This window comes from Gouania willdenowi, chromosome 13 (genome assembly GCF_900634775.1).
Source record: "Gouania willdenowi chromosome 13, fGouWil2.1, whole genome shotgun sequence".
NCBI lineage: Eukaryota > Metazoa > Chordata > Actinopteri > Blenniiformes > Gobiesocidae > Gouania > Gouania willdenowi.
The window spans coordinates 14,296,612-14,308,690 of NC_041056.1; the positions used below are offsets into that span (position 1 = coordinate 14,296,612).

Consider the following 12,079-nt stretch of genomic DNA (forward strand, 5'->3'; position numbering starts at 1 on the left):
CAGCTTTTGTGTATAAAATTTTAAGTAAAGTGTTACCAAACTGTTTGAATTTGCTAGAAGTAGTAGTAAAGCCAAAAGATTCACTATTACTGGTAGACCTAATGCAAATGAAGTGGGAGGGATTTCCACCAAATCCAGGCCCCTGATTGGTTTGTACATATTTTTTTGTAAATCAGTCATACAAGTGACACTTTTTGCTTTACTAGTGAAGTCTTCTTGTGCAGTAAATCAAAAATAAGTAAAGTCCACATTTGAGTACTAGCTTGAACTATACATTATGGTTGATGTCACTGCTGTTAGATGTTTGTGTTATGGTGGTAAATTCTCTGTGGTGAGCACAATTGACTTTGTTTCAGTGGGTTTGATTATTACCTGCAACATTATTCAAAGGTCAAAAAGTGAAAAGAATTGGAAGCAGACATTGTTTTATTTACCATGAATCGGGTATTGTTAAAATACATACATGTTTAACTAACTTGGAGCATGCAGATCCATAGAAATAGTTGTTACGATAATATGCCCACAATTTGAAGACGAATTACTGGATGCATTTTCTGGAACAAAGGAGAAAAGTTGAGAGCAGCTTGTAGAGGCTTTTCAGCTGTCTGAGGTGTTCTCAGATTGTAATGCTGTTCTCGATCTGAGTGGGGTTCAGGTATGTGTAGGGAATTTCAAGCTCAGCATTTCTAGTCTGAATAGCTTCACTGAGACAGGAAAGCTCAGCTTGAAATTCCTGAATTATCTGCTTCGGCTCGGGCCCATCAAAGCGCTCGTCTGGGTAGGCTCCGAGCAAGACCTGCAAAGTGGCAGAGAAATCAGGTAAAAAAGACCAAGTGTTTGAGTTGGGATTTGTACTGGGAGTTATACATGTTTCTGAATGGGAAACAAACCATGTCTGAGTATTTCTCTGAGAGGATCAGAATCAAGGTTGCAAATTTGACAGTCTCTCCAATATTTGGGGCTGTCTCCAAAATCGTCTCCAAGCTTGACTGCCCCTTGGTGGTTGGAGGAGGTTTGCGGAGCAGGAGAGCACCATTCAGGACCCAGGCCAGATAATCAAACTAAAGAAAAAAAAAATATTTACAAATTTTAATGTAATCTTCCCTTTTAACTTGCACTTAGCACTCCCTCTAAAGATTCCTTTGGTTATATCACTGTCATAAACACTCCACCCCACGCTGCCTGCCCCACCCTACAGCTACATGCGCACCTTTGCTCTCCCAAGACGGTAGCAACCGATCACTGAAAAATCCCAATACAAGAGTAACACTCAGGGTGCTTTCACACATATAGTCCCATGTGACCATGTGAACAGTATGAGGAAAAGAGACAAGTAAAATAAATGAATGATGTGGGAGTAATACGGAAGGGAGTGTGGAAATGTGTGTGATGTGTTTGTGTGCTGACAAAGCGGCTCTGAAAATAGATAGATAGATAGATAGATAGATAGATAGATAGATAGATAGATAGATAGATAGATAGATAGATAGATAGATAGATAGATAGATAGATAGATAGATAGATAGATAGATATGGATGGATGGATAGATATTTGTGTGTGTTGTGCCTGATGGAGTGCTGGGTTGCGAGTGTGTGTGAGTGCCTGTTCCTAAATCACACAGTGATGTGTGATCGCGGTGTGTGATTGCTGCTGAGCTGTCACTGCATGGAGTTGCTCCACTCCTTGGACAAAGGTCTTCCCTGCCTTTTTTTGCTGGCTCCGCCATGATATAAGTTTGAGAAACGTGAATTTGTAGATAACCGTGTGCAGCCACGGGGGTTGGTCATAATCAAGCATTAGTGTGTATTGGGCTGCCGTAAAGAAGTATGTCTTGCCACCGGTTCGGAGGCAGGAAAGTTGCAAGTGCTGTTTTCTGGCCAGAGACAGGTGGGGGAGATGAAAGACCCCCTAATCACCCCAAAAACAACTTGTAGAAATATACTGCACGTATAACATTTAACAACACTAAGTCAGAGTTAGCCAGACGTTGGCTGCATAATATTTTTACAGGATATGTGCAAAACAAATGTTTTTGTGGATTTTGTTTATCTTGTTGTTATAGCAACCATTAGCTTTACACACCATTGTTCAGAAACTGTAGACCACTGATGTCTAGCAACAACTAACAGGAATCAACAAACGTGAGTCATATTCTGTGCAAAGTGGCTTCTCTCCATACTTGTAAAATTGTTCTAACAATTCCTTTTAATGTGTGATTTTTTCTTAATACATGAAACAAATTTTTTGTCATACACATTTTTACTACAGATACCCTTTAAATCTAATATTAGGTAATAAGAATACTTTATTATTATTTGCTAACCTGTCCGTTATTGAGTGCAGCATGTTGGGCTGTCACCGTGAAGATTACCATGGTGAGAAACTTTACCAGGTCCTTGACGTTAGTGAAATCAGAAGGAATTCCTGTAACCATGACAACCAAGGTGAAAAAAGTCAGATTTAGAGCAGCTGTATGTTGTTACAAACAGATCCGGAAAATTTGAAACGAACCAGAATGCTTGTTTCCCAGGAAGCCATGAGTGAATACCTCCTGAATCCATCCCTGCAGCTCCGCATCCTTACTCACGTCAGCATCAGAGGGATAGAAGTGCTCCATCATTTTCTTCACGTAGCTAGTAGGGGTGTAACGATACACAAAAATTATGGTTTGATACGTACCTCGGTATTGAGGTCACGGTTCGGTTCATTTTCGGTACAGTATGGAACAAAATGCAAAACATAAAATTGCTTGTTGTTTATTCGAAACTTTTGTAAACTAACAATGTATTTACCATTCCAGTAGTCCCTTGTTTATCGAGGGGGTTACGTTCTAAAAATAACCTGCTATAGGCAAAATCCGCAAAGTAATCAGCTTTATTTTTTACTATTATTATAGATGTTTTAAGGCTGTAAAACCCCTCACTTAATGCACTTTTCTCAGACAGGAATTACATTTCTCTCTTGTTTAAACACTCTCAAAGTTCAAACCTTTGTAGATTTTAAAACATAAACCTGTTTTCAAACATACAGCACTTCCTAGTCACACTGCTAGCGATCAGATTTTGACAATGACGTCAGGCCGTCAACACAAACACCGGTCTGTTCACCCATTCAACCATGGGGTAGAAGCTGTGTGTGATCACCTGGATCTGTATGACACAACCTTTATAACAGGGGCCGGACTAGGAAGGATTTGGCGTGGAGGAGAATCAGGGAGGAGATGATAGTATCAGGTAAAAGTTATCTCTGTAGCACTGAGCTAGGATAGCATTAGCCGCTAATCACACCAGCTTTTTTCACTGGTGGTTTATATTTATTAGAGGAGAAAAAGGAGCGCAGCTCCTCGCTTCAGCAGGCTGTGAAACTCACCGAGTTGGATATGTCGCTGGTGGGTGAACGCAGCATTAGCCAATCAGGACGCAGAACACAATGCGTGTTCATACACTGTAAAAAAAATGCATCCAAAATTGCACTGTAAAAAAAATTGGCGAAATATTGATTCCGCGAAAGATGAACCGCGTTATAGCGAGGGACTACTGTATACAGAATATGAAAATAAAGTTAAAAAAATGCAATACTTGTAAAGTGCTGCCTGGTAATAACATTCTCAAACAGCTCACAGCTTGTTAACAGCTTTTAACAAACAAAAAGTACAGCACAGTTCCAGCATGTAGCCCTTGGTTTAGACCTTCATAATTTTGGCGAAAAAAATGTACTTGTCCACGTTGTCTGCTGGCAGTTACGAATGCAAAACATAAATTTTCTTGTTCATTCAAAACTTTAGTAACCCAACAATGTATTTAACATTAAACAGAATAAGAAAATAAAGTTAAAAAAAAATACTATATTGTTGTAAAGTGCTGCCTGGTAATAATAATATTCTCAAACAAAAAATACATGAAATATAAAAATAACAGTATGTTAACAGCTTTTATCCGCTGCTATAAAGACTCCGATGGCAGATGTTATAGCTTTGGTCAGATCTGAATTGCTAGGCAGAGGCTGCTTGAATGCCGAAGTCAGCTGCGTTTGCACAAAGGATGTTTTCTTTCTTGTCGCAGTGATATTCACACTCGGGTGGTGCCGTTTCAAGTGAGTTAGAATGTTCGTCATGTTCCTGGAAACATACCCGATCTCAGCTGAACAAGTTTGGCATAGTGCCCTCGTTTTATCCACTGGTCTTTCTCCGTTGCAGTATTTCACCCAGAAGCTGAAGTGCTCCCAAGCAGGAGATTTTAGCGACAGGGGAGGGTCTTCCATCTCTGGTTTCTCGCTAGCATTAGCCACGAGGTACACGGACTGCACATGTAGCTGCAGGCGAAAGTAAACACACGCAACTTCCGTTCCGTTGGGGGAACTCACTCGTGCACAACCCTGTACCTGAAACAAACGTCCTGTACCGAAACGGTAATGTATTGTTACACCCTTAGTCGCTAGACAAAGAGAGTGAAGTGTTAATTCATTAGAAATGTCACAGATTATTAGGTTTGATTGGATCTGCTCATTCTTTGAAAATGAAATAAACCTGTTGATGATGTTCCACAGCTTCAGTCCATCATCTCTGTAGTAGTAGTTGGGGATGGACTCCAGCCCTCGTGCAGCTATGTTGTCAGGCAGGCAGAGTGAGCTGTAGGTTATTTGAGCGAAACCTCGTCTGACAAGCTCCTTCGTTCCCTCATATCCAAGAGTACTCTGTTAGTTATAGTTGGAACAGACAGTTACAACAAACAATACTAACATATGTAATTATTTGATGGATATCAAAAAAAGTGTTTCAAAGCCATACAGTGTTTAAAATTCCTTCAGGTCCAAACAAAATAATGCGGCTCAGAGTGTTGATATGCAGAGTGTATTCAAAGTGTGGGATCAGCAGCTGTAGAGACAAGAAGTGTAACACGTACACACACACACACACACACACATACAATGAAAACAGATAAAAGTCAAGTCCTCAGCAGCTCAAACAGGTCCCTGATATCAACCCATGTGTCACGAATAATAATAATCTATCATCTGTGTGATTCTACCTTGTAAAGAGGGTGAACTGGATGGAAGTTACGGAGAGCAGCAACAGTAAAGATCTCTGCCATAAAGTGTGTCCCCAAGAGGTGATCCACTGACTCGAATTCCAGTGCATGAGCGCTTCTGACAAATATCTTCGCTAAAAGCCAGTCCGGCTCAGAGTCACTTGGTAGGAAGATGGGATTCTGCTCAGAAGGTTGTTGATTCAGCTGGAAGCCATAACGATGCATTTATGTTAGTGTGATGAGAATTCATGTTTCTGTGTCAGTTTCAGTAAATGACAACAAGATTTTATGAACACCAATAGCTGTGTGTAAAGAGCACACAAAAACTATTACATCATTTTTTTTTGCTGGTGACAATTATATTTGCATATACCTGCATGTTTGTAAGTGTGATTAAAAGGGTGTGCTAAGGATGATATTCATGCAATGGGGCGTGCCTTGAAAAATACATTAAAAACCATTAGATCAGCACTTATACAACCTCAAACAGAAAACTTGGCAGAAAAACAATGACGAGTGGCCTGGATGGTGCACCAATGAGAAGTCTAAGGTCCCGTACATTTACTAGAAGAAATAATAATAATAATAATAATAATAATAATAATAATAATAATAATAATAATAATAATAATAATAATAATAATAATAATAATAATAATAACGTGTAAAAAGATGTGAAAGTGAGTCAGTGTTTCTGAGGTCAGGAGAAAGTGAATTCCAGAGCTGTGGAGCATAGTGACTGAAAAGGGTGAGCAGGATTGTGGATGGCCTTAAACTTTAAGGCCATCCACAATCCCTCTCGCCCATTTCAGTTTTAGGCTTAAAGGTAAGAAGTAAAATCTTGTAATTGATCCGATGTGTTATTGGTAGCCAGCAGAGATGCTGCAGGATGGGTGTGATGTAGTGAGTAGAGGGGGTCCTGAGTTCTGGACCAGTTGTAGTTAATGGAGGGTTTTTTTAAGTGAGGCCAAACAGGAGGGATTGCAATAATCCAGACAGGAAGTGACGAGACTGTGTACGAGTATGGTGACAGTATTCAAGTCTTGTTAATAATGACCTTGCAGTCTTTGCAAAATATTTATAGTCTGTGACAAGGCTTTAAAGAAAAACTCATACTGTAAATGTGTCTTTGGATGTGAGCTGGTGTGGTATGACATGGTAGATGCATGCTTTGCATTAAGGCCCTAAGGCAAACTAGTTGTGGAAGAACCGTAATCTGTTAAGGCTTGTTTGCTCGTGGGAGCTATAAGAGAACACTATGTTCTCCTACAAACAATCTTTTTAATGAGTTAGTAAGTTACCTGTATTGCAATTGGCATCAGCTTGTTTTCAGGATTCAGGTAAAACAAGCACATGCTGGCAGGCATCTGCAGAGGCTCCTCGCCGTACATCCTGGTGGGTATCTTATCCATGATCTTATTATCACAAATGAATATGTTTCCTTTCTGTCAATCACAAAACCGTGAGGAAAAAAGAGAGTTTTTGTAATAATCACTAAACCCTTTGGTACAAAATGTACTAAAATTTAGCATTTTTGCTTTATTTTGTTGGTGTTTTTTCAAACCTTGATTTCCTTCTTCAGAGAGCATCCTGCTGCCAGAAAAGGCTCCACCATCTCATCAGTGACTGGAAAGTTAGATGGAAGTTTTGAGCACTTCTTGATCACAGTCGGGTTTGTCCCATTCAGAAACTGGTATCCAAAGAAGTCATCGTCCTTCCAATGCTCTGCTACATACTCTGAAAGCGAAGACACTGAATTTTTCACCATTCTTTGGTATGCAAGGACTGATTTTGGTTTTAAATTGCTAATTACAAGTATAACTTTAAAGATATACATATAAAATGACAATTTAAACAGCAGAGCAGGTCTGCAAATATCTGTAAGAACACAAGGACAGAAAACAGATATTTGTTGTAGAGATATGATATTATCCATTTTAGTGGGACATTTTTATATTGTACCAGATATTGTTGTCTTTTGGAAGCAGAAAATGTCATTCATGTCCTCAATTTTTTCCCATTGTTCGGTGGAGCCAACCATCCCCTTGAACTTTAATTCAATACCACTGAAAAAGACAGAATAGTAAATAAAGCACAGTGTAAAAACGTTTTTTTATTTTATGAGTGAATGACGGACTCACGCCATTTTTTTTGTGTACTCTATCTCATCTTCTCTGGTCATAGAGAACTGTACTTCAGCAGGGAGCTCAGACACGTGCTTGTAATGAAGGTGATGTGGTATTTTTTCATCAGTAATTTCCCACCTACAGAAGGAAAAACCAAAATAACTATTTAATGACATTTTTGCATTATATATACAAACGAGTTATGGAGGCATGCTGCACATATGCCAACCCACTTGTACAAGTTCTTTCTCATCATGATGTCTTTTTCACGGTGTTTGATCAGCATTGGGTGGACATCCTCAAAGCTTTTTTTTGCTATGAATAAAAAAAGCATTAGAGTTGGAGTCAAACATTTTATGATTTGTTCCTGCTTCTTTAAATTGATATTAAATCTGTGATGAATTTAGTTGGAAACTCAAAGACAACCTCTCCCTCCTCTGAGTTCCACCAGCTCTCCTCTGGAGATCCATCTGTAGCAGGGGAAAAGGAGCTCTCCTTCTGGAGCCGTCACCACTATTTTTGAGCAGAACCACTGATTCTCAGGGAGAAACAAAAAGGGATCTTTCTCCAGTTGGAGCAACAGAAGGTTTCCCAGTGACGATTTGGGTTTTATGGTGTAAGTTCGAGTCTGGGAAGATTTAGGATAGAAGGTGAAGTCAATTTCTCATGTTTTTCTGCATTCATTGATTGCATCATTCAAACACAAATAAGACATGTACAACGTGCAATTAAACCAGAGGTGGTGAGCTTTCAACACAACGGGGGCCACAAAAATGTGATTGTCTGATCCGAGGGTCACATTATCAACATTCAAGTGAGTGTAAAGAATAATATCTGAAAATGAATATAGGACAGAAAAACGGGTTTTTGTTGTTATTTGGTGTGAGTTTCTGTCACATTTGTTGTTGTTTTATGGATTTTTGTACATTGTGTAAATAATTTGCGTATGTTTGCTCTCATTTTGTATGTTTTTGTTTGCAGTCCTAGTGTATTGTTATCCTTTTTGTTGTATTTCTGTCATTTTGAGTGTTTTTAAGAGTCATTTTGGACATTTAATTTGGTAGCCACATCTAAAATGGCTGTATGGATTCCTGGGCCTCAATGTAAGCAGAGCTAAGAGGGATGAATGACTTTAAATGTTAAATATTTGTCTTCACAATACGTTAACACAATAACCATTTAACATGTTGTTACGACTGAGGTCGTATATGTGTGAGTTTTTGGTGTCTGTCAGTGCTCTGTGTTGTCCAGGTGTGTGTCTGTGTTTGTTGTGGGTGTGTCTTCATTAACAGCTTGTCCATCCAATCATCCTGGATTGCATCCCTGCTGAGCTGGGAATTGGAAGGAGACGAGTCCCTTCAGGATTGGTCGAGCCTCTGCACGCTGACCAGTGATAAGAAGGAGAGATGACGCTGCATGTCGCGCGGCGGGGCAGAGAGAGGCGTGTACCGGTGCCATCCTTCACTGTGTCTCAACCAGGATCAGTTAGGAAATCATGGAACAGTTTGTTTGAAGGAAACATTTGAGTGGCCATATTTTTGTTTGGTTTCTTTGGCCTACAGCTCCCTCCTTCAGTTGATCATCATTATTATTATAACGTTTGTAATTGTAAATAAATCTCTACAAATTGTAGGTTCGTGTCCGTGTGTCTGCTTGAGACTAGGGATCGTGGCACACCTTCATCTTACGCTCCAGTACTCCTAGGCTGGGGCAAAACACATGTTATGCAAAAATTTGTTTTAACTAAAATCATTAGCCTATTTAAATATAATTACAGTATCAGAATGTCCATTTTCTCATTTGAAATGCAATATCAGTTCAAATTCAAATCACAGATAAATGAATAGATAGTGGTGAATTAAATTAACTTGCCGTATCAGTTAAAAAGTCAAAAGCGATCTTGCCCAACTCTGTCCGCTCGCTCTGTCCTTCTGTTCCAAACAAAGTGGCATAGATGTGGTCCATGGTTCCTGCAAATTTCATGCTTCCTGTGGTCACAGCTAGTTTGTATTCAGCCATTTTTCTTAAGGGAAAAAAAGCAAAAAAGTATAAAATTAAGCCAGAGACTGATTCTGATGACTGCTCTTAAGATCAGACTTGTTTAAAATAAAGCGTCCTTCCCTTGGACAACACACAAGCATCATTTATAGTGTGAGGAGGAGCAAAACAAGCAAGACAGGTTTCACCAACGGATGTAGAAAAAAAACCTTCTTTTTGAACGACCTCCACTCTTTGGTGTGTCTTTCAAAACCTGCTGCAGCGACAGCGCATCAAAAAATCCCCTGCACGGGGCCCTTACTGGCTAGTAGGGGGCCCCGACAGACGGCAGATATCAGTGACACAACTTGAAACCCCTCGGGCACATTACAGTGATACATTGAGAACCTCCCTAATGGGGCCCCACTACTACTGGTCCCTGCATCAACATCAACGTGCTGTAGTTATCAAACACACCGAAAAAATGAAGCAGACATATCCCACAGGGCTCATGAAAAGAAGAATAAAACAAGAAGAAGATGAAAAGAAAAAATGTGATAGTGGTAAGTGTAAATGTGTAAACTATGTGTGTTAATTGTAAAAAGTAGTTAGTCGCAGGTACTTTGTCCCAAACTCCCAGTCATCCACCCAGCACCAGAAAAGTTAACTGCACATCTGTGTAAAGTGAATTCAGCCATTTTCTTTTAAACACATTCATAAAGTGTGTTTATATATATATATATATATATTATTCATTCAAATTTGACAGTGTGGTTAACATCAAACTTCTGTAGCATGACAAACTTAGAGCACATATTTATTCTTACTTTACACCAATTTTAACAGCTTTATGTTAAGAAGTAGTCCAACTTTGCTTACACATCATAAGTCTTGTTGCCAATGGCTGTGTACATACTGTACATTCATAGCCACACAATAAGTTAGTCCTTTGCTGCCAATGATATTTTCTTCCATAACAAAGTGTTTGTTGTCAAATGGTAAAACTGATACATCCATAAATGTTCTGCTATAGTCTACATGTTACATTAAATAAAATGTTAACATGAAGCATTAAAGTTGTTGCTGCAAATTAATGTTCATTAACTATTCCATACATATCTCAAAAGTTTAGTGTTTGTGTAGCATGCACATTATTTTACTTTACTTTATGCAAGCCAACCAAATACATTGTGCTCTTTTCTTTTTTCTTCATTTAAGTGCTTTGTTAAAGTTTTTTGGACCACCACCACAACAACACCACCAACATCAGCAGCAACAACAGACCTCTCTACATGACAGTAGGAACTTATTTAGTTAATCTTTTTAAAATACATTTTAAAGTTTAAATATATATCATGGGAGCTATCTGATTTAATATGACCACACAAATATTTGTTTTAAACAATTGCTTCTTATACTATTTTCTTTCTATTTTGAAGAAGAAGAGTAGGACATGATGGTACCTTCATGCAGCAGCAACATGGCAGCTCAGTATTCCATCATCACCTTCTCACCACACCCATGTCACCACATCACCAGAACAGAAGGTACTCAAATATTAGCACATCAAATTCAAATAATATCAGATGATCCTGGGCTGTGGCCAAAAGCTATCGATGACAATGCTCGGTGTCAAATTGTGAGAAAACAACGACTCCAAATAACAGACATGGACTTCTCCAAAGTTCAGAAACCTCCCCTTGGAGATTCACCAAGGAAAATTACAAAATAATAATGGGAGATTGTTAGAAAATCCAATGAGAAATGGTTAGTGTACTCTTACTTTCCACTTCAATTCCTTGGTTTTTTTTGTTTTTGTTTGGTTGCATACTTAAAATTTAGCACATTTCACTTGTGTTTGTTTTTCTGGCATTTACTGTATATGATGTGTGTAAAGTTTGCATTTAGTTTAGATAGCTATGTTATTTATTTTATATGTTAATTATTTAATAAAGTATTTCTTTACTGATTTGTCGTCCTGGACTTCATTCATCATAGTCCTTCTTGCCTAGGGCCCCCAGGAGATCTAGATATGCCCCTGCCCCGACGTGGTGCCTGTTCGACCTGAAACTTTGTTAACGGCTTCCAAATACCCTGAGTGTGTGCGTCTGTTATTTTGGAGTAATTTGGTCATTTCAAAATGTTTATTTTCATTTTAGTTTCAGCTTTTGACCTCAGTGTGTGAGGGGGCGCTAGCGCACCATCAGTTGAGAGACGACTTCCGGCATCCATCTTGATCACAGTTCATCTGTTTTGCCATCAACTTTTACTCATCTGTCGGCATCTATGTTAATCAATCGTGTAGGTTGTAAGTTTGTTATTGTCACTTTATGTCTGTATATAATAACATATCATTCACTATTTTGTTAGTATTGTTTGTTAAACTAAGTGTTTGTTGAAGATGAACCAGCTCTATATAACCAGCAATTGCATTGTGTGTCACAGTTTGCTAGAGCCAAAACGTGGGACGTACTATTCAGGTAAGTAAACATGCATGTTTATCCGTGAACACAGCATCATAAACGCTCAAATTTTCACCACGTAAGCAAAACAAAAGCGCGTGAGGCTTTTACTCCGTAGCAGAGCATCACACGCAGGAGCAGTCAAGCCCTTTTTAGCGCACAGGGAGAATCTCCGGAAATGCCCGCAAAGTCTGTGTGAACATGCACATCATTTTAATGGCGGCAGATAAGAAGGCTAAGCTAAGCTAAAGCTTAGAACATGGTGCCCGAGGCTATACACGTAGAAACCTCACCGACTGCTCCAGGCATTACGCCGTGCTGCAGAAATAGGTGAAGAACGGAATAATCGCCTGGCAAGACGCCGTGCAGCAGAAACACCTCAGCAGCAAGAGGACCAACAGGCAAGAGATGCCCTGTGCCATCATAACCATACTGCCCCCCACAATTAATGGATCACTAAGATGGTATGCCAAAGAATTCCAAGAG

At 39.2% G+C, this 12,079-nt stretch overlaps 1 protein-coding gene across 1 annotated transcript; it reads right to left on the reverse strand.

Moving 5' to 3' along the window:
- Positions 1-408: 408 nt before the first annotated feature.
- On the reverse strand, positions 409-9,270 carry LOC114474781 (hydroperoxide isomerase ALOXE3-like). Its single transcript, XM_028465297.1, has 14 exons — positions 9,027-9,270; positions 7,581-7,782; positions 7,388-7,469; positions 7,170-7,292; positions 6,991-7,094; positions 6,593-6,765; positions 6,330-6,473; positions 5,029-5,232; positions 4,788-4,874; positions 4,527-4,693; positions 2,513-2,634; positions 2,325-2,425; positions 891-1,061; positions 409-796 (listed from the first exon to the last, which is right to left on the reverse strand). Exons 1-14 carry the CDS (start codon positions 9,171-9,173, stop codon positions 617-619), a joined length of 2,007 nt encoding a protein of 668 aa, XP_028321098.1. The 5' UTR covers positions 9,174-9,270; the 3' UTR covers positions 409-616.
- Between the last annotated feature and the right edge of the window lie 2,809 nt (positions 9,271-12,079).

Excerpts from the sequence above, each read along its gene's own strand:
- LOC114474781 (XM_028465297.1), bottom strand. The coding sequence starts at position 9,173 with ATGGCTGAATACAAACTAGCTGTGACCACAGGAAGCATGAAATTTGCA. Across the intron at positions 7,783-9,026 it reads TTGACTTTTTAACTGATACG|ACTCGAACTTACACCATAAA; the intron begins GCAAGTTAATTT and ends AAATCTTCCCAG. Across the intron at positions 7,470-7,580 it reads GGAACTCAGAGGAGGGAGAG|CAAAAAAAAGCTTTGAGGAT; the intron begins GTTGTCTTTGAG and ends TTTTATTCATAG.